Genomic DNA, 23,504 nt, shown 5'->3' on the forward strand with positions numbered 1-23,504 from the left:
AACGACAAATAGCAAAAAACTAAAAAACAGCCGTTCTACAAGCTCACACAGTGGGGTGGGTGCGATGCGTTATGCACTGGTAGATCTAAAAATGAATTAAAAAAGTGACAGTGTTTAACAATTGTCACGTATAATGACATGCCCAAAACAGGGAAGCCAGGTTGAAAGCCATCTGGGAACCCATTTGTTTTTTGTTGTTGTTGTTTTTGCCTGTAGGGGCACCACCTCCTTTTTTGTGTAGAAACAGGAACTTGGTTTGGCTCCTCCCCTTTCTTAGTCCACTTCCTCCCGGGTGCTTAACTGTGTTTGTTCCCACTAAAAACAACAGTATATGTTTAGGGCGGTGGTGCTGACAGAATCTGTCTTGAGAGATTAGCTTGAAAGTGGTTAATTAATGGAATCCATCGCGGTGCATCCGGCTTGACCGAGTGTCTATAGCAGAGGGTCTCAAACTATGGGTTTGAGACCACGACCCCAAGTGGGGTCGTGGAAGGTGACAGTGGGGTCACACTTTAAGCTTGTATGTAATTTGTCTGCTTGTAGATCTGCTATTTTCAAAAGATTTTTTTAATGCATTTTAGACATTATGATAACTTGTGAAATGGCTTTCTGCATACTTTTACTTTTGGTACTTTAAGTATATTTTGATGCCAAATACTTTAGTACTTTCACTCAAGTGCATTTTTATTACCAGACTTTCACTGGTAACAGAGTATTTCTACATTGCAGTATTGATACTTTTACTTAAAACGTTAAATAAAACTGGAGTACTTTTTCCACCACGGTTCAAATGTGATTTTAATGAACTATAAGGCCTTGTGTGGCTCCATCATGAATAAAAGCAGCCTTATACTTCAAGGTGCGTTGGATCTGCAGACCGAGGTCGTTCAGCTGTCCCTCCGTCTCAAAAGGAGACCGAGCGCATCGCCGCCGTCGAGAAGAAACCTCGTTTCTCCATATTTCAACATTTTATGTTTACATGTTACGTAAACTAATACCCTATTTTGTCATAAAAAGGTTGTCGCGCACAAGTAGCAAAAGATTACCGATCTACAAGCAGCAAGCAAGTTGTGAGCTTGTAGAGCAGCTATTTGTTTTGTGAAAAAAAGTGAAAGTGATTATAATTCTGTCTGTGGGTCTTTATGAACATTGAACCAATGAAAATTATAAACAATAGCTTGTGACTGAGCAATAATAACTACATGGATCCATTGGAACACATGGTTCTGTTTTACATTTTGTGAAAAATGTCGTCTGTCGGGTAGAAACCTTATATTTCCAAAACTGTTGCTTTTCAGGATTCAAATTCAAAAGCATCAAAAGCATCAGATCTACAAGCTCGAAACGCGTCGCTTCGCGCCGCGTTTCGAGCTTGTAGATCTGCTACTTCAGATGCTTTTGTGTGACGCTGTAGTATGATCAAGTAGGGTGTTAATTTTACCCAGAAAGTACAAACAGTTCAAGTATGGAGCTCTCTGCCCGACAGCAACGCTGGCCATTTTTAGACTTTCTAACCTTCCACCTCATATATTGCAGTTCTGGCCCTGAAGCTATGGAACTGCTTATGCTGTATAAGCTACCTCAAAGTCACTATAATGGCTGAGTCACCGGATCTTTTAAAATCACCTGTGAACTTGAAAAAAAACTATTTTTCACGTGTGTGTGTGTGTGTGTGTGTGTGTGTGTGTGTGTGTGTGTGTGTGTGTGTGTGTGTGTGTGTGTGTGTGTGTGTGTGTGTGTGTGTGTGACTGTGTGTGTGTGTGTGTGTGTGTCGTAAGATCTATTTCACATTTTTGTAGTATATTTAAAGCCTCATTTTATCGTATCCCATTGCACTGTTCAGCGCTTTGTAAACTTTAGTTTATGAAACATGAATAGATTCATCACTTAAACCCTACTTAAAAATAGCCGATCTACAAGCTCATACTTGTATCTTATTCTAGTACATCAGCATTGTGTTAATTTGTATGGTCTCCTATACAGTGAAAAGCCCAAAATAGGCATGCCAGGGTTAACAGGTTTAATTATTATTATTGTATTATATTGAGTATAGTTTATAGCAGTACAACTATATGACCTGCCTATGACCCATGGTCCATATAATTCAACTGACTTCATCAGAGGAGGCTTTTTATTGGCTGCTGAGGGCCTGTGTGGCCAAAGATCTGAGTGGCAGCTGCGATTGGCTACTGCAGCTTTACAACCAGGAAGTGTGGCTGCCGACCAAGCACTTCTCAGCACTTCTCTTTACTCTGTATTCCGCTTGTGACTCATGACGTACATACTGTACGTGTGTGTGTGTGTGTGTGTGTGTGTGTGTGTGTGTGTGTGTGTGTGTGTGTGTGTGTGTGGGTGTGTGGGTGGGTGGGTGGGTGGGTGGGTGGGTGGGTGTGTGTGTGACAACAAAGGAACCATCACTTTCACAGCACACTGTTGTCAGGCGAGTTCCACTAAGAGCCTGGGAGTTATGGACAGTTTAATGTGCTTGTGGAACAGTTTATAATCTGTAAACTACTATACTCACTTCAGTTGTAGTTTACTTGCAACTTTCACTGCAGGCGACAGTGACAGGTAGGGCTACACCTATCGATTTGTATATTATATTGATCACTTTATCGATTAATGGAGAAACACCTATTTCATAATTTGTTTTTATTATACTGTATACTGTATTTGAATAGATTTTTTTAAATAATCAAATTGATTGAAAAAATGTATTTGTCTGATTAACTTTGTTGTACAGCAGTGTCAATAAAATAGTGAAAATAGCAGATCTACAAGCTCATGACATGTTGTGACCTTTTAGATCTTTTTGATATTTAAAAAAAAACTTTGAAAGCTACAGTTCAATCGCCGTCCCGAAAAAAAGATTTATATAATTGTTTGTAAAAATCTATTATCAATGTTTTTGTTTAATAATTGAATAATGAATTAAATTGATTAGTTTGATTAACTACCTACAGTATAACTACCTATAATTTGTCACTCTTGGTGATAAGGGCTTTTTGCTTGATTGCAGGTAAAGTTTGCTTTTTTTGTTCAACCAGCTTCGCGGGTCCGGTGTTCAGGGGTACAGGGTCAGGGTGGACCGGACCTGCGTTGTCATGGAAACACGCCTGCAGCATCTGAGGAGCATTTTCACTGTCGAGCCAATTATCTTCCTCTATATGACTGCAACCTTCCTGGTAACACCATGCTATCAACAACTCATCATCACCAAGGTAACCACACATCTGACTGGTTGGCATGGCCGTCCGTCCGTCCGTCCGTCCGTCCGTCCGTCCGTCCGTTCCCCTTTAGGCTAGTGGATAAGATGTTGGCTTTGCATTCGGGAGACCCAGGTCTGAATCTCAGACGTTACTTACACATACTTACGTATACTATGCACACACACACACACACACACACACACACACACACACACACACACACACACACACACACACACACACACACACACACACACACACACACACTATTGATTGGTATATGCAGTCAATAAACAATGTGCATAATGACTAATGAGCGGAATGTAATTAGTTATAACCTCTATGCATAGTGAAATACTACAGTACTTCACAGTTTGCATCCCAGTTAATTATTCCTCAATGCAAGGACAGAACGTAACGTAATGTGTCAGGACTGCGCTTGTTAAAAGCAGCTGACTGACTGTACAGTAGTTCCTCTTTTATGGTTGTTTTTTCTCTGTCATGACATGTAACAGTCCTTTGGCCTTATGGGTTGGTCAAGTCACCGTTCTACTCTACAACAAAAGAAGGTTAAAGGTTCAAATGTCATTTAGATCAGTGGTTCTCAAACTTTTTCATGTCAAGGACCCCCAAATTGACACTTGTTAGCCCGCGGACCCCTATTTGAAAAGATGTGCCAAGGACCCCCATAAGAGAAGATTTTATTACGGCTCTAGCAGTGATTTTCAACCATTTTTATTTCAAGGACCCCCAGTTTGACATGCATTTTAGGCTACGGACCCCCATTTAATGGCATTTCTATCTCTGGGACCCCCATTTATATTGTAAAATCAATGTTAATTTAACTCTGAGAGTGTGCAAATGGAACCAAATGGACCCTAACGGGTCCATTTGGTTCCATTTGTACACTCTCAGAGTTACAGACCCATAAGGCTGCATTTGGTTCCTAACAATCTATCATTTAGCTGGGGACCCCCTGGAATTCCCCCAAGGACCCCTGGGGGTCCCCGGACCCCACTTTGAGAACCAACGATTTAGATAGCATGTTATTTAGACAGTTAGGTTCATTGTTTACCTGGCATCGTATGGTTTCAATGAACATTGAGTGCTGTATATTGCTTAGACCAGGGGTCTTCAATGTTTTTCAGGCTAAGGACCCCTTAGCTGAGAGAGAGATGAAGCAGGGACCCCCCCACTACATTGTATAAAAGTGTGTTGCAGATTTAAACTTTTTCATAGCTTCATATACACACTTTTTCATACTTTGGATTCATGTTGATGTGTATTTTCCAGACATGTAACCACTTATAAACCCATACTTAGTAAACTTGACATTTGGCTCTGTACTTGGTACTTGGCTCTGTACGTTTTTTGCCTCTACACCAAACTTCTTCACCAAAAATAGCAGATCTACAAGCTGACAACTCGTCACGCTGCGACGTGTTGTCAGCTTGTAGATCGGTTATTTTTGGTGAATGGTTCCCCCCAGAATAGGGATGGTGGGGTTCAAGTGGTTAGTGTAAAAAACCTAAATGTTTTTGGCGGACCCCCTGTAAGTAACTCTGAGGACCTCCTAGGGGTCCCGGACCCCCTGTTGAAGACCGCTGGTTTAGACTGATGCTATAGGTTCTTTGTTTACTTGGTCGTCATTCTGCTTTACTGAGGCACTACACTTGTGACATTTGATTGAAGGCGTTTGCCTTGCTTATTGTACTGTAAGTCGCTCTGGATAAGAGCGTCTGCTAAATGCCTAAAATTATGAAATTCCAAGGCAATAAAGTTTAAAAAGCCTTTATTGAGCGGCTGTTTCACTTCAACTTCAACACTTCATCGGCTATCAGCTGTTTTCAAAAAAATATTCAATACAACACAACTCTGGGGGTCCGCAGCCAAATGCATATCAATGTGGGGGTCCTTGACATGAAAATGTTTGAGAAACACTGCTCTACATGATAGAGCCGGACTGATTTTTTTCATTCCGATGCCGATACCGATCTTGGACAGTCCTATGGACCACCGATTACTGATGTTTTGATCAATATTTTCAGAAAACGTTTAAAGTTGATATTTAAACGAAAAGCAAGCAAATAAATACAAATAAACATAAATATTAAAGAAAGAAAAAACGGTGCGCTTCCTCTGGATGCCTCCTTAGTTTAGGCAGTGGGTGCTCAGCTATGTATACAACTCAAATCAAAAACCACCTACGTGGAAAAAGCGGCACTCCAAAATAAATACTGCAAGACAGTGGCTCAGTTTCTCATTTTATTGCGAGAACGCTAAAGCGTTTCGGCCGCAGCCTTCCTCAGAGCAGATTAAAAAGAAAAAACATGAATAATGTTTTGATGGATAAAACGGTGGCAAAACTGCCAATGTCTATGTCCTAAAAAATGGCTGAAAAATCGGTCTCACCGAAAAATCGGGCAGGCTTTACTACATAATGAGTGGTGTTTAGGAGTGACATTCATTCAGTCATCGTTAGGGTTCTGTAAGCCTGGGACACAAATGATCAGACTACTAATTACTAAATGTGTATTACTTTAAATTGCAGACATCTCCCTATAGCCCTATTATCAGCCTAATTAAATCATTGTGGCCTTTTGGTCCCAAAGTTTGACCGGTGCAAAGAAAGCTAAACATGGTTATTATCAGTGGTGTATTGGGGATACGTGTGTGTGTGTGTGTGTGTGTGTGTGTGTGTGTGTGTGTGTGTGTGTGTGTGCGTGTGCGTGTGTGAGAGCATTATGTTAATGACATGCGCTCACTTGTGTGTCCTCGCTCGCATGCATGCACAGATGCACACGCACATACAAAGACTTAACATAATCACCAGACAGACGACATGTTTACTTCAGCAAAACTAATACGTTTGCTTTGGACAAACAAAGTCATGGTCATTAGCTACAGTATAGTATAGCCCTTGTTTATGCATTCTTTATACTGTGTGTGTGTGTGTGTGTGTGTGTGTGTGTGTGTGTGTGTGTGTGTGTGTGTGTGTGTGTGGGGGGGGGGGGGGGGCGGGGGTTTTACATTACTGGAGTATTTCCAATTTTCAATACTTCTACTCCACTACATCTTAGAGGCAAATATTGTACTTTTACTACACTATAATTATTTTAAAACTTTAGTTACTACTACTAGTGACTTTGCAGATATAAATTATTACATCATAAACTAGAAAATGTGCTCCTCGGAGCACAGGTCTCCGCCAGTACTGTTCCTGTCTACATATTGTCACGTGTCACTTGACCAATGTTAGCTTAGCTTCAAAAAATCACACCCAGTGTGAAGTGGGCGGTGTGGTCACAGTGGTCATCACAGTGATGGAAGTGATTCACTTAAAAAAAACATAAAACTGTTTTTTTTAAGTCCATACTGCTATTCATAGGGCTGCACATGTGTCATGTGTTTCGCTAGCCAATCACAGTCCTGAATTTGCAAAAGTATAGATTTGCATTGACTGTGGAAGGGTTAGCGTTGTAGACTGCGTTGTAGACTATTGGCCAATCATGGTGCAGGATTGGTCAGTGTCCAAACCTCACTTATAGGGGGCGGTTACACCGCCCCAAAAATATAAATGATTTTTTGAAGCACATTTGCTATTTATAGATTTTTATGTCTCGCTAGCCAATCAAAGCATTGGTGACAACATATTGTCACGTGTCACGTGAAGCTTGACCAATGTTAGCTTGGCTGAGACGGACGGACACACGGAAGGACGGAGACGAAAACATACTCTCCACCTCTGGCGGAGACAAACATACATTAACCACTTTAGCCCTATTTTGTGCATAGGCTACTTGAATATAGCTGATCTACAAGCTCACAACGCGTTGAATCAATCGCGTTGTGAACTTGTAGATCGGCTATTTTCAAACATTTTAGTACTCTAAGTACATTTTGATGCCGATACTTTTGTACTTTTACTCAAGTAACATTTTGAACACAGGCCTTTTACTTGTAATAGAGTATTTCTACGCCCACTGGACTCCTCCTGCCTTATCATCTTTTCTCACTCAGTTATGATGGCTTTGACATTTCCCTGTGTCAGTCTAGAAACCTTTCGGTCATGATAGCTGTTGATCAGTATACTATTTAACTCTGTGGTTCTCAGACTTTTTAATTTCAAAGCCCCTCCCCCCCTTCATAACGGGTCCATTTGGTTCCATTTGTACACTCTCGAAACCAGGTCAGTGACCTTGTGGTTAGAGCGTCTGCCCTGAAATTGGGAGGCCATGCTTGGCACTCAACATCAAGGGTTGGATTAGGGGGTAAGTCCCTATGACATACAATACTAATAATAATAACTAGAAAAAGTGCTCCTCGGAGCACAAGTCTCCGCCAGCAGACTTGTGTTGGGAATGTTGGGAATGTTCTAATTCTTATGTTCTAACTGTCCTATCCATCCTGTCTGTATAAGTGTCCGATCCGTCCTGTCTGTATAAGTGTCCTATCCGTCCTGTCTGTATAAGTGTCCTATCCGTCCTGTCTGTATAAGTGTCCTATCCGTCCTGTCTATGTAAGTGTCCTATCCGTCCTGTCTGTGTAAGTGTCCTATCTGTCCTGTCTGTGTAAGTGTCCTATCCAATTGTTACAGTATCCGCCATTTCTCAGCCATTTCGTGATTGTTCCTGTCTTACCTCACTTTGAAAGAGGCACAGACTCTTTCAAAGTGACACATGTATTTATAGGCCGTTATACGTCACTAGCCAATTAGATCACACTATTTCACCGTATTGTCAAGTGTCACGTGAGGCTCGACCAATGTTTGCTTGGCTGACGGAAAGTGAAAACAAACTCTCCTGGCGGAGACAATAATACACTTTATTTGTATAGCACCTTTCATGACATCAAATGCAGCCCAAACGGCTTTACATAAAAAAAAGAGATCAACAAAAGAAAAATAACACAATATCAAACAATCAAAGATCAAAAACATGATTAAGAAAACATTTTAAGGAGGCCAGATCAAAATTAAAACAATACAAGAAAATAGCAAGAACAAAACATCACTAACCTGACTCTGTCAAATGGAAGAAGCTTCCGGAGAGAGCGGAGTTTACCAGGCTAAAACATCACTACATCACTTTAGAAGGATTCCAGGACCACTCAGACTACCTGTCACCTATTTAGGTACACCCTTCAATAAGGAACCACACAGACTCTACCTATTGAAAGATATACTAAATCTACATTTACAGAGAACCACTAAAAGCAGGCGTCATGTCCAGGGGGTGTACTTGTACACCAAGCCGCCTCAACGCTACACAAACAGGAGATAGGCTCCTATGGGCCTCATGGCTCTGCAAGGCCTGCTGTCACAAAGACATTTTAAATACATTGCTCGCAATATTTTCTCAAGTGAACACCGCACAATATCTCCCACAAACCCACAGGGACTTGGAAATAATTATGTCTTTTTTTACAGGGCCAGGTTGCCATTTTGGATAACGTTTGAATAATTATACTTTACTTTGCCTTAAGAGGGATTTTATCACTCAATTTACTGACTAGCCGGTGAACGAGAGAGCTGTCTAAAATGTTTTTAGTTTCATTCTGTCCCGCTGTGCTGTGAGATTTTCAAAGCAACTGGAAAGCTTGCCAATGTTCTGCATAATCTTTTTTTATTCTCTCACTCACAAAGAAGTTCATGAATACGGGAATAATTTGCTTAAATCACTTGACAATAGAATGTAACAAATAAGGCTCTAACTAGCTCAATTTGAACGGTCTGAATCAATAATTCATTTGCCGCCTGCGGGGATGCAAAAAGCAGTGGACTAATTTGCCAGTAACTTTACTGCTAGTTGTTCATCTCACAGTGAATCAGAAACATTACATGTTCAGACAGTAGACTATACATTAGACAGTAGACTATACATTAGACAGTAGACTATACATTAGACAGTAGACTATACATTAGACACAACGTCCATTCAGACAGTAGACTATACATTAGACACAACGTCCATTCACACAGTAGACTATACCTACATTAGACACAACATCCATTCAGTCTTTATGTTTTTTCCTGTCCGTCTGTGAGCAGCTAATCTCAGGCACTGCTGGACCGATCGGTGTTAAACTTTGCGCACACACTCCCAGTAGGCCAAGGAAGAACCCCAGAATGTTCAACCATACTGTATACAGTAGGCCTCATGCTGTAACAGGGCCATTCACGTTTTGGCCTATAACTCTTGAGCATCCATTCAGACGGCACTGTGGCAGAGTGTATTAGACCAGTGGTTCTCAAAGTGGGGTCCTGGGACTCCCAGGGGTCCTTGAGGAGGTTCCAGGGGGTCCCCGGCTAAATTATTGATATGAACTAAATGGACCCTTACATGTCTGCAACTCTGAGAGTAACTGGGGGTCCTTGAAATGAAAGAAGTTTGAGAACCACTTTATTAATCTCAACAATTACACAGTCTTTAAATAGCAAAACTAACTTTTTTAAAACTATGTCTCTTTCTGTGTCACTCTCTCTGTCTCTCGCTGTCTCTCTTTCTGTATCTCTTTCGGTCTCTCTTTCTGTCTGTCTCTCTCTGTCTCTCTGTCTGTCTCTCTCTCGGTTCAATTTAATGTGTCATTGCCGTTAACAAGTTTATCTCTATGATCAATCCCACAGTCCCAAGTAAATGCCCTTTTTGTGAAGAAGTAGAGACAATTTTTCATTGTTTTTACGAATGCAAAATACTTTGTGATGTTCTTTATGTACTGGAAAATGTGTTTCAATTGTTTGGTGAAGAGTGGTCTAAAATTGCCTTTATTTTGGGAGCAGGTTACAGAAAATCTGACTGTGTCAAATGGCAATTATTGAATTTGATTGTAGGAGAAGCCAATGTCCATCTACTGTACTGTAGTAGAACGAATAAAGTGGACGACAGGATGCAGTTCCTGTTTTCTTTTCACTTATAAAAGCCAGAGTATGGGTTGATTAAGGGATGAGCAATATTGATGAGTTCATGAGAATATGGTGTTATAATGATGCAATTTGTTCTGTGGATGAAGAATTAATATTTAATATCCTTTTTAGGTAAGGTATTGGCTTGGTTTGAGGTTCAATTTATATAGTTGTTAAATAAAGGTTTTTGTAAAAGTAAAAAAAGGTCTGTCTCTCTCTCTCTCTCTCTCTCTCTCTTTCTCTCTTTCTCTCTCTCTCTGTCGCTCTCTCTCTCTCTCTCTCTCTCTCTCTCTCTGTCTCTCTCTCTGTGTCTCTCTCTCTCTGTCTGTCTCTCTGTCTCTCTCTGTCTCTGTCTCTCTCTGTCTCTGTCTCTGTCTCTGTCTCTGTCTCTGTCTCTCTCTCTCTCTCTCTCTCTCTCTCTCTCTCTGTCTCTCTCTCTCTGTCTGTCTCTCTCTCTCACTCTCTCTCTCTCTCTCTCTCTCTCTCTCTCTCTGTCTCTGTCTCTGTCTCTATGTCTCTCTCTCTCTCTCTCTCTCTCTCTGTCTCTGTCTCTGTCTCTGTCTCTATGTCTCTCTCTCTCTCTCTAGGAGTGTGCCAGGCTGTATGGAGGCTCCAGTGAGGTGTGCTCAGACCTCCTCAGACATCCAGAGGAGCAGAAGGAGGTGCAGACCTCCTCCTCCATGGTGGTTCTCCTCTACACCGCCGTGCTGTCGCTCATCTCTGTTCCTCCTGCCTTGCTGCTGGGCTCCTGGTCTGACCGGCAGGAGAACCGGCACACCACTGCTGGTACGTACCTTAAAGCAGGGGTTCTCAACCTTTTCAGGCCGCGACCCCCAAAATAATGATATTATTTCCCGCGACCCCCCGCGTGCACGCGTGCGAGCGGTCCCGTTCGCGCACGCGAAGGTTATTTAATTATAATAGGTTATTTGATAATTGTTTATTATCAAAACATTTTTGCAAAAAGTGGGTAAATTGAGTAAATTAACTGATAAAACATGAATTTTTTTTTTTCAAATTCACCAAAAAATCTGGCGACCCCCCCAAATTATTTGGCGACCCCCCTGGGGGTCGCGACCCCCAGGTTGAGAACCACTGCCTTAAAGGTTCTCAGTCGCCACGGCCAGTGGTGGAAAGTAACTAATTACATCTACTCAAGTACTGTACTTAAGTACTATTTTGAGGTTACAATTTCCAATACTTTTACTTCTACTCCACTACATCTCAGAGGCAAAGGTCCTCACGCTCATGCCACTATGACTCAGCCATAACCATAGCCACGCCCAAATATGGAGTGTTGCCTAACATCAATGTGTCGTCATGGCATCTGGTGCAAACAAATCAGTCAGCTCCATATATGGGCACAAAAGGGGGCATTGCCCATATATGGGCATATACTGATGACATCAGCGATCTCCATATATGGGTATAAAAGGGACAAGGACTGACAGTTACAGAGATCCGGGTGTCCAGAGCCACAGATCCGACCGCTATGCCCATATATGGTCATGTGCATATGGGACCGACCGACTTGGCAGCGGCAAGGACTCGAGGGGGTTCAGATATCCAGTTGTCCAGAACCGCCAATCCAACTAATATGTCCACATAGGGACATACAAGTATATGGGCATACACTATACCGATGACATGACAGATCTCCATATATGGGCATAAAAGGGACATGGACTGACAGATACAGATATCTCCATATAAGGCCACAAAACGGACACAGACAGACGGGTACAACAGGTACTAGGATTATTGATTCTGAATTTAACTCTTCTACGGGCCGACGGCGTGGAATAAACTCCCATTACACCTAAGACAGGCAGCCTCTGTGGATAGCTTTAAAGCCCAGCTCAAGACCTACTAATCACTCTTGCTTTTAGTTGATTTCTAAATCTCTGTGTTGTTATTCAAATCATGTCCTCACTGTTTTGCTTGATGCACTGCCTTTTTTTCTTTTATTTTAATGTTGTTTTATGCTTTTGCTTTTCTTTTTTGCTTCATTGTTAACCTAGCTGTACTTTTTCTGTAATTGTATTCTTGCTCTGTAAAGCACTTTGAGCTGCATTTCATGTCATGAAAGGTGCTATGCAAGGGATAATGCATGGGGAGGTAGTCATTATTGAAATTTAAAGCCCGACAGGGCGATTAACCACCGCCTTTAAATTTCAATAATGACTACCTCCCCATGCATTATCCCGCTTATTACACGGCTACTTAATAAATACATAAATACATTTACCCAAAAGTAACAACAAAACGAAGTATTTCCTTGCTTACGGCAATGAAAGTATTCCATAAGTATTGGGCTGGGCGGACAAGTTCGCCTCGCAAAAACAAATGACGAAATGGAAAAAAACTCGCCCCAAAACACACTCGCCCCCCATTCTATTTACTGCCGATTTGCCTGTAATACCGCCGGATTTGCCCCGGGGCGACTGTGTTTTGGGGCGAGCGTTTTGGTATTCCCCCGTTGTTGTGCCACGATAAACAAGGAAGCGCAGTGGATCAAATAGAATGACTTCTCGGTTATTGCATCGTCTATTTCTCACTTCAAATGTTTTCAAAAACATTCTTGAGAGCAACGTTTAGTTGTAAATGACATTGTTTGTTTGTTTACATGGCTGTCATGTTGGATAAAGCATAAAACCAAGCAGCACAGGTTGACATGAGCAGGTGTTCTGAGTCTCTGATTACACAGCGGTCCGTTATAGAGCTCATCGGTCATTATCCAGAAATAATGACCGATGACTGACCAATCAGAATCGAGCATTCAACCAAGCCGTGTAATAAACAAATATATCTTATCTTATCTTATCTTAGTTCGTCCGGGATTCGCAAGCACAGGATCACTCCACATGCCTCCAAGACCCGCCACAGACTGTTGATCAGAGCTATGGCTATGATTTAGGCATCTTACCCCACCTCCATCAGTGATCAGACTCTCGGCTTGATTGATTCTCTGATTTGCGTATCAGACCCTCAGCCTGATCTGGCAGGTTGCCATAGCAACCAGATACAGGAAGTCTGACCTCTTTATCACATGACCGAGGTTGGGAGGTTGGGACTAGAGGTTAGGGCCGCAAAGCAAAGCGGGGAGGGAGGAGATGACGTGTGTGCAGAGTGACTAGGCCAGCGCTGTCTGGAAGCGGCCCTGACATCTAGTTATTATTATTAAGGTTATTGCGCTGTGTTGTGTGACAGGTGTGAAACCAGGTCGGCGTCGGGTGGTGCTTCTGCTGCCCGCAGTCCTCTCCCTGGCCAGCGGGGGGCTGATGATCGCAATGTCCCTCGTCCAGCAGATGGGGGCGCTGTGGTGTCTGATGTCTGCTGGGCTGGTGGGACTCTCTGGAGGCACAACCTGTTTGTTTCTGAGGTAGAACGCGCGCACACACGCACGCACACACACGCACGCGCACGCGCACGCGCACACACACACACACACACACACACACACACACACACACACACACACACACACACACACACACACACACACACACACACACACACACACGCACACATTTCTATTACTATACTTGCGAGGACATCAATATCCCATATGTCCCATATCTGTCATCTCGATATACTACCCACAATAAATATACTATAATATACTCCATCAGTATGTCAAAACCGCTAGCATCGGAGATCTAGAGTTTAAGTGGTCGCATGGTGTATACGTCACGGACGCATCCCTTGAGGTTTTCAATACCCAGAAAACTGGCGAAAGTGGCCGTTTTCATTATGTTTTGGTCATTATCTCTGGAACAGAAGGTCCAATCCAATTTTTTTAGGGGAGGCGAGATCTTAGTTGGGCAGGCGACCGCCTGTCCTGTCTCTACAGTGGGTACACCACTGGTTGGCTCGTAAAGACAGTGATATCACTGAAATGCGACAACTTGTCTGTCTGCCGTCTACCCTCTGCTGTGTTAACATTATGGGTAACTCGTTAGAGTGGCAAATTAAATGTGAAACACATCAACTATTAAGAAAACAAGAAGATATGTTGACAAAGACACTCCATACATTTGGAAACATACTTTTATTTAAATCAATATCATCTCCAGTTAATAATATTTAAAAGGAATATTTTAAAAGTAGGCTAATTCTCATACCCTCTCATAGAGATTGCATTGAGAGCTGCTGTTCATTGTCCTAACGGACCTCGAGTAGCGGCGCTATCTCTTTGCACTGTATCTCTTTCTGTCTCTCCTCTGTCTCTGTATCTCTTTCTGTCTCTCCTCTGTCTCTCCCTCTCTCTCTCTCTCTCTCTCTCTCCTCTTTCCCCCGACACGGTCGAGGCAGAAGGCCGCCACCCTAGAGCTAGGGTCTGCCTGACGTTTCTTCCAGTTAAGAGGGAGTTTTTCGTTGCCACTGTCGCAAAAATTGCTTGTTCAGGGTGGGATTGTCGGGTCTCTTCTCTACATGTAAAGTGTCTTGAGACAACTTGTTGTGATTTGACACTTTAATAAAATTGAATTGAATTGAATTGAAATCTCAAAAGTGGCCCTGAATTTGTAGGCCTTCCGCTTCCGGCCGTGTGTCTCTATGGACTGGACATTGGTCGGTGTGTTTATCAACGCAACAGGAAGCATGATATAGCCAGGAACGTCACGTTGTTACGTCACAGTCACTCCATCCATCATCCACGATGGCGCTGCTGCGCATGGTTTGCACTCTGGCGTTACGAACCGGGACGGATGTGGTAGTAGGGGTCAGTAATAATAACGCCAGGGTGTTTGGCACAACGGCTCTTGTTTCTTTGACATGTGAAAGTTTGAGAACCTTTTACATTTCTTTGACATGAGAAAGTTAGAGAACCTTTTACGTTTGTTTGACATGAGAAAGTTTGAGAACCTTTTACGTTTGTTTGACATGAGAAAGTTAGCGAGCCACTGCTCTGTATCATTGGAACATTGTGGAGGAGATGCTGTGTCTCGGGGGACTAACCCCAACATGATGAAACTACACTATAATCTAATCCATGGACACTCCCCCATGTGTCCCGACTTGACCCGCCGACCCCAATAAGACGCTTTCATGTCCAATATTTGTCTCCAAATGTGGCCTAGGTCAGACACACACACACACACACACGCACACACACACACACACACACACACACACACACACACACACACACACACACACACACACACACACACACACACACACACACACACACACACACACACACACACACACACACACACACACACACACAGGGGCTTTGGATTGGCCTTCCCTGTCACTGTGGAAACAGACCATTTATCAATGTTATTGAAAATACCAATGAAATACTCTCTCTCTCTCTCTCTCTCTCTCTCTCTCTCTCTCTCTCTCTCTCTGTCTGTGTCACTCTCTCTCTGTGTCCCTCTCTCTCTCTCTCTCTCTCTCTCTCTCTCTCTCTCTATGTGGGCCCTATCTTGGGCGCTGCCTTACCCCTTATCCCTAAACTTATTAGCCTTTTTTTCCCCTACTTTTAAAAACATTTTTAAATAGTTCAACTAGCCGATCTGCATCGAAACTTTGTGAGCTTGTAGATCGGCTATTTGAACTATTTGAAAATGTTTTTCAAAATAGTAAAACATGGCAAACACTCGCAGGTTTTTTAACCTCAGCTGTTTGTCTCCCTGTTTGGATTTGTATGTTCTGTATTTGATGCTTTTTTGGGTTTTAAATATGAGGTTTTGTGTGTTATTATAATGTTCATGCTCTGCAGCACTTTGGTCGGCCTTTGGTTGTTTTTAAATATGCTTTATAAATCAAATTGACTCTCTCTCCGTCTCTCTCCAGAGAGTGGACAGCGGTTACGGTACCAGATTGATGCTATAGTCTAAGTGGCTCTCTCCTCCTAAACAGTAAATGCAAGGGAGTTATAATGGCTCCCTTATCTGGTTGGTAACCCATAGCAACATAAACAATGATATCATGGGTGAGACACAGATGAGTTCCCGGGCGGCGGGCGCATGTGGACTCCTTCCATTGGTTGAGAGGGAAGATGATGAAGATGATGATGATGTGAACATCTTTGGTTTGTTTCCTTGGCAACCAATTTCCTTTATGCTTTAATCAACTCAAGTTCATGGTGACATCAAAAAGTCCAGAAAACCATCCCAGATTAACCTACTATCTGATAGTGTTATTACATTCCACGAGGCCAGCTGGACAAACACAAAGTTTAGTGGCAGAGATGAAGCCGGCAGTGACCTTGCATAGAGAGAGAAAATTGGGTTCAACTTCAAGGATTGAGAAGCAAATTGAACATGACTGAGTTAGGCCAAAGATGACACTAAAATATGATATGATGGCAGATACCAAGATCATACATAAAATGTATAGTTTATTAGATCTATCAATTATAGTAAATAATATATAAAAAAACATTTTGACTTGTGGCCTCTTGATATGTACTGTATGTCTTGATTAAGATCGAAAATCTCTCTCTCTAGTGTTGATTTTGACAGCAAATTTTGATATAGTTTTAGTCATAGTCTTTTGAATAAAATTCCATTTAGTTTAAGTCATATTTTAGACATTTGAAATGTTTTAGTTTTTGTCTAGTTTTAGTCGACTAAATATCGTAGGATTATAGTCGACTAAATCTAGAGTTGATTTAGTCGACTAAAATGTATGTTGGCGGTGCCTTGATGGCGTCGTAATGGCTGATTTTACACTTGGTTGCATGCTGAAAATAGCCGATCTACAAGCTCACAACGCGTCGCAGTGTGACGCGTTGTGAGCTTGTAGATTTTCAGAGCGCAACACCCGAGCGCAACCAAACATAAAATTACTCGTCCTTTAGTTCTACTGGATCTCTTCTCAACATTAAACTAAGATTTAAGTCTAGTTTTTATTGTTGACGAAATTGTCAATATATTTTTAGTCTAGTTTTAGTCATCATAGCTTAGTTTTTATTTAGTTTTCGTCAGTGAAAAAAGGTAGTCGACGAACATTTTTCGTCTTAGTTTTAGTTGACAAAATCAACTCTCTCTCTCTCTGTCTCTCTCTGTCTCTCTCTCTCTCTCTGTCTCTGTGTCTCTCTCTCAGTTCATTCAGCTACATAGCAGACCTCACAGCCAGTAAAGGAGGAGAGAACAGAACACTGCGCATGGCCATTGCTGAGGCCATGGTGTATGTGGGCGGTACTGTCGGCTACCTGCTGGGTAAGATGACTTTATATTTCATTATTCATTACTTAACCACTTAAGCCCTATTATACTTTGTCGTACATGCCGATTAGAAAAAAAATAACCGATCTACAAGATCAATGCATTGCGATGCAATGTGTTGAGATCAATAATCCGAAAATGTTTGAAGTTTGAAAATAATTGCCATTTTTTAGGGGATTATTTTTTATTTTGGTGGCACTCAGTGCCGTGCTATGGGCTTGTTTAGCTGCTATTTTTGAATAGCCAAAGAAATCTAAAATGACACGGATGCGTTCCTGCGTCTTTTTTGTTTTCTGTTATTGTGGGCAAGGCTTTTGCTGAAAATAGAGTGTGAGCTTGTCAATCGTCTATTTTTTCTGTGAAAGCTTTCCCCACACCACGGATGCTGGTGTTTAAGTAGTTAAAGTCTGTGCAGTCATTTCTCCTTTGACCAGTGACCTGGACACATATATATATATATATATATATATATATATATATATATAATCCTATAAACCTCACACACTATTCATCATATCCCTGCTGTATAGTCATACAACCATAACACTGATTAATCATTTAACAATCACATTTCATTTACTTTCTACAATTGGGTTGCTGGCCTTATTATTTAATACAAGCTCCCGTTGGTTGATTTCATTATAGTTCACACAGTCCTGGCTGTAAGGATGATATTTAATTAACCCATTAAGACCTGAGGCCCATTCTACTGAATGTCTTCTAAATCCTGACAGTGTCCTGAAAAACTTGTGTTGCTATAATATCAGTGGTGCTCAAAACCTTTTCATGTGAAGGACCCCCAAAATGATATGTATTTGGCCGTGGACCCCCATCTCAAAATATGCTGTTCCAGAGACCCCCCAGAAGAAAATATTTGAGTTAAAAAAAATATTTAAAGATGTTCAATATTTTTCAAAAATAACAGAGTAACTATGAGCTTTTAGATCTGCTATTTTTGAATAGCCCAAAGAATGAAATATGGCTAAAATCTAAAGTGACACTGATGCTCTTAATGGGTTTAAAAAAAAAATCTACATCAATGGTTCTTCTCAACCTTTTGTGGATGATCACGGTCCACTTGAGCGTTCACGGCCCACCCATCCATCTGACCCCGTGTTAAGTGGTCAGATGGGTGGGCAGCGTGCATGTTCAGAGCATGTTTATTTTAATAATCGATCAATAGATTGTTCCATTGATTCCGGCTTGGATCAGTGGAACCAACATAGTATAACGTTGCCCTGTGTTTACATGACAAAACAAAACAAGGTGTAACCCATGTGAACCACAGGGCTCCTAAGAGTGGGCCTATCTATGTGATTTAGAGGTGTAGTTGCATTTCGTTTCCACCGGAGGGCGCACTACACAAGTCCCTGCAATTTGAGGTGTAGAGGTAGAATTACATCCTGGTACTTCCTCCTCAGAAACCATTTCTTGCTAAAGAGGTCTGAGAATCTGCTGTGACAACTCCTCAAAATAACAATTCACTGTTGATTATATCAATAATATATGATAGCTAATAAGCACTTTTCTTATTAGAGCCCAACTGTGATCCTGAAGGAGAAATAATTCAGTCAAGTAGGCCTATTGTGTGTTGAGAACCCTGGTGAGTGAACTAGCGTGTATTTCACCAGGCCTAGGGGTTAGCTTCAAGCCTTTTGCTAGCATGTCCAGTAACATACTTTGTTTACTATTTGAGTCCAGATACCTTTCTTAAAAACCAACCAGGAAGTACCAGGATGTAATTCTACCTCTACACCTCAAATTGCAGGGACTTGTGTAGTGCGCCCTCCGGTGGAAACGAAATGCAACTACACCTCTAAATCACATAGCCAGGCCCATTCTTAGGAGGCCTGTCCTGTGGTTCACATGGGTTTCACCAACAATATATACTGTACATATTTTTTACCTAGCATTTCCAGTGCTGTAAAGTAACTGAGTACATTTACTCAAGTACTGTACTTAAGTACAATTTTGAGGTACTTTTACTTCACTGGAGTATTTCCAATTGTTTATTACTTCTACTCCACTACATCTCAGAGGCAAATATTGTACTTTTACTCCACTACAATTATTTGAAAACTTTAGTTTCTTGTTACTAAGTCATAATATAATAACAATATATATAATAATTATCATGTTATTATTATCATTATTATATTATCTAAGTGTTTTGCCAATTATTTGGTTGTGAATCATTGATGTATCATGTAAATGTATGTACTGTGTATTTTTGTTATATATTTATACTGTTTTTGCAGGGGCTTATATTTATTTTATAGTTATATTCATACTGTATGTATATTTGCAGGGGCTTATATTTATTTTATAGTTATATTCATACTGTATGTATATTTGCAGGGGGTTATATTTATTGTTATATTTATAATGTATATTTTGCAGGAGGTTATCTGGAGCAACACACTGGTTTACTGTCGGCGTTCATTTGCTACTGCTGTTGTCACTTCCTGTCCATCGTCTACAACCTGGTTTGGTTGCGAGACCCCGCCCCTCCACCACTGACCACGCCCACAGACGAGGTAATGTCAATCCTACAGTTATCCTACTGTCAAAGCAGCAGCCGACATGGCTTTTCCAGACCACATGGTGACATATTTAGACCTGCTGTGGGTGGGGTGGGCCGGTATAGGCACCGCTGCCTGCCGGTCATCAAATTATTGGCTTAGGAATGCGGCAAAAACTAAAAAAATACCCATGAATTCAAGTCTCCATGGGGTGACTAATCGATAGAGGAAAAAAAAGTCATTTTGGGGGTGAACTATCCCTTTAACAATCTGGGAACCCATTCGGTAAAAATAGGGTAGAAACAGTATCTTGGTTTGGCTCCATCCCTTTTTGCTTTGGGGCGGCAGTGGGGTCGAGTGGCCGGGTAGAGTGAACTGGAAACCGCAAGGTTCCCAGTTCGATCCCGGGCTGGGGGGCTCCCCCAGAGTTAGTGTGGAAGTGTCCTTGAGCAAGACGCTGAACCCCTAATTGCTCCCGATGAGCAGGTTGATGCCTTGCATGGTTTCCTCCACCATCAGTGTATGAATGTGTGTGTGAATGTGTGTGTGAATGGGTGAATGTAATGCACAATCTATGTAAAGCGCTTTGGATAAAAGCGCTATATATAAATGCACTATTTACCATTTTTTGCTTCTGTGTTTATTCCTACTAGTCTCACGTAGTCAGACAACTATTCCACAATCTCTGAATGCTACATAGAGTCTGGAACTACACCTCCCCAAATCCGAGAGAGGAAGCTGGCACTTCTGTTCACAAAAATATATTAAAAAAAATATCTTACATTTTATAATTTTATTTCAAAATCTGCTAAGCAGCAAGCTATTATTATATGCTTTAGATGATTTTGATTTATATTAGGATACATTTGCGCGACTGTAAAGACGAAACAGGAGTGGGGAGGAGGGTTCACATCCCCTTTATAATCTAATCATGATCAGAGCTTCAGAGTCCCAGACTGTATGACCGAAAACATTTGGAAATTGTGGGAGGCAACAGTCTGGCCACGCGAGACTATAGTCCTACAGTAACAGGGGCGCCGATTTATGTCAGTGCTACGCATGCACTGCGTAGCGCGCGCCAAAAACATTTGTTTTTACGGGTTTGTTACCTTTTTGTTTTGTTTTTGTTACTTTAATGCGGTTAATTCGGTTAATTTGGTAAAATAAAATGTACTCCATGAAGTGTAGATGTCAGAGGTTTTTCCTTTTTATTTTTTTGTGATGAGTTTGTGATGGGTGCTCGTCATTTCTCCTGGGTGCTTTAGCCCCGAGGCACCCACAGTATCGGCGCCCTTGCCTTCTAAGAACAACACTACATGTTTATGGCAGTGGTGCTGATAGATTGAGAGATTAGTGACTATATAAACTACTTTTGGATCCATGAGAACACACTATAGTCCCATGTCCTGAAAATACTTTTTTTTTGACGCGCCAGGTTATTTCCACCAGCACCCAGCAACAGTCTCAATCTGGTGTAAATGTGGACGGACGCCTGATCCTTCCTGAATGCCAACGAGCGGGCGGCCTCGGGCTGTATACCTGGGAACAGACTGATAAAAATGTGTCTCGTCTATTCCATTCAATCCGGGAACGCATCTGTGTGTCATTTTAAGATTTCTTTGGGCTATTTTTGAAAAATTGTGAAAATTTGCGCAAATCTTTGAATATATTTATAAATATTTTTTAAATTGAACGTTTTTAACTCAAATTTTTGCTTCTGGGGGATTCTACAAATGTCTTCTAAATCCTAACAGTTTTTATTTTTTAAACGTATGTTGCTATGCTATATATCAGTGGTTCTCAAACTTTTTTCATGTCAAGGACCACCACAAAATTATATGTTTTTGGCCGTGGACCCCCATCTCAAAATATGTTGTTCCAGGGACAGGGACCCCCACCAGAAGCAAAGACTTGAGTTACAAATGTTCGCTTTTTTAAAAAAAATCAAAGTTTTGCACACATTTTCACGATTTTTGAAAAATAGCAGATCTACAAGCTCATAGAGCGGCACTTGGTGCCGCTCTATGAGCTTGTATATCTGCTATTTTAGAATAGCCAAAGAAATGTCAAAAATGACACAGATGCGTTCCTGGTCTTAATGGTTTATTCTGCCTCAGCTTGTCCCGCGCTGACATCAAATATTCACCTCTCTGTGTCTGCAGTAAAGAAGCATCGCAGCCACAGTGAGGGCAAAACCAAGCCCAGTCAATTTAAATCCCAAACATCACTTTTTGTACCTTAGCCTTTTAGTTGGTGTTTTATTTCTTAAAACAGTTTGTCAAAACTTATATGAACCTTGCCTGCAACCAAATTAATCCATTAAAAATCGAGAACACATCTATGTAACCACTTAAACCATTATTTTATACTTTGGCTATTCAAAAATAGCAGATATACAAGCTCATAGCGCGGCACCGAGTGCCGCGCTATGAGCTTGTAGATCTGCTATTTTTTTTTAATTGTGCAAATATTTTGAATATATATATTTTTAAAGGGAATGTTTTTGACTCAAATCTTTGCTTCTGCAGGGGGTCCCTATTACAAAATATTTTGATATGGGGGGTCCGTGGTCCGAGTCCTTGACATGAAAAAGTTTGAGAACCACTGATATAGAAATATAAGTTTAAAAAAAAAACTGTAGAATTTAGAAGACATTTGTAGAATCCCCCAGAAGCAAAGATTTGAGTTAAAAATGTTCGCTTTAAAAAAGTATTCAAAAGATGTGCTCATAAGGCGGCGCGGCCGCCTTATGAGCAAATCTTTTGAATTTGAGCTTGTAGATCTGCTATTTTTAAATAGTCCAAAGAAATCTAAAAATAACACAGATTCTCTCCAGGTCTAAATGGAATACATCCAAAACACAACTTTTTGTACCAACCTTTTAGTTTGTATTTCATTTCTTAAAAACGACTTTGTCAAAACTTATATGAATCTCGCCTGCAACCAAATGAAGGTATCAACACGCCGGTGTGTTATCTGACCCTGAAATAATCCACAACCACGCAATATCGCTGCTGTCAGGCACAAACAATTATGGAAATCTCCATTTCAATTATTATCTTTTTTTCCCCATTAATGTCCTCCTTCATCATAGATAAGTATCACGCAAAAAAAAATAGCCAATCTACAAGATTGCTTTTTTTTTTTTAATAAGTCTTTCTGTGTATTAACAAGATCTTGTAACTAAATAATAATAACTACATTGGATACATCGGAACACAGCTTCTTTTTTTCCATTGGTGTAAAGTTACAAAGTATAATTACTTAAGTACTGTACTTGAGTACAATTTTGAGGATTTTAATTTTGAGTATTATTATTACTGGAGTATTTACTAACCCTAACCCTACTACAGATATTTGAAAACAGTACTTACTATTTAGATTATTATTGCAAAACATACATTAACCACTTCAGCCCTATTTAGACGCTGGCTATTTGAAAATAGCAGATCTACAAGCTCACAACGAGTCGCGATGCGACTCGTTGTGAGCTTGTAGATCGGCTATTTTCAAAGTATTTTAGACATTTTTGATAACTTGTGAAACGGGACATTCTGCGTAACGAGTACTTTTACTCTTGGAACTTTAACTACATTTCGATACCAATACTTTTGTACTTTTACTCAAGTCAATTTTGAATTCCGGACTTTTACTTGTAACACAGTATTTCTACATTGTAGTATTGATACTT

The 23,504-nt window shown here is 41.0% G+C and overlaps 1 protein-coding gene across 1 annotated transcript in view; it reads left to right on the forward strand.

The window, feature by feature from the left end:
• Window positions 1-3,104: 3,104 nt before the first annotated feature.
• LOC311036138 (proton-coupled folate transporter) overlaps window positions 3,105-23,504 on the forward strand; it is a gene marked incomplete at both ends in the record, with an annotated part of 62,444 nt that continues 42,044 nt past the window's right edge. Inside the window, 5 exons of the mRNA XM_084044662.1 lie at window positions 3,105-3,221; window positions 10,698-10,896; window positions 13,321-13,492; window positions 17,170-17,285; window positions 19,692-19,828. Of these exons, the coding sequence (XP_083900788.1) occupies window positions 3,105-3,221; window positions 10,698-10,896; window positions 13,321-13,492; window positions 17,170-17,285; window positions 19,692-19,828 (741 nt within the window). The remainder of the gene's footprint in view (window positions 3,222-10,697; window positions 10,897-13,320; window positions 13,493-17,169; window positions 17,286-19,691; window positions 19,829-23,504) is intronic.

This window comes from Gymnoscopelus microlampas (assembly GCF_963454915.1).
Source record: "Gymnoscopelus microlampas genome assembly, chromosome: 20".
Classification (NCBI taxonomy): domain Eukaryota; kingdom Metazoa; phylum Chordata; class Actinopteri; order Myctophiformes; family Myctophidae; genus Gymnoscopelus; species Gymnoscopelus microlampas.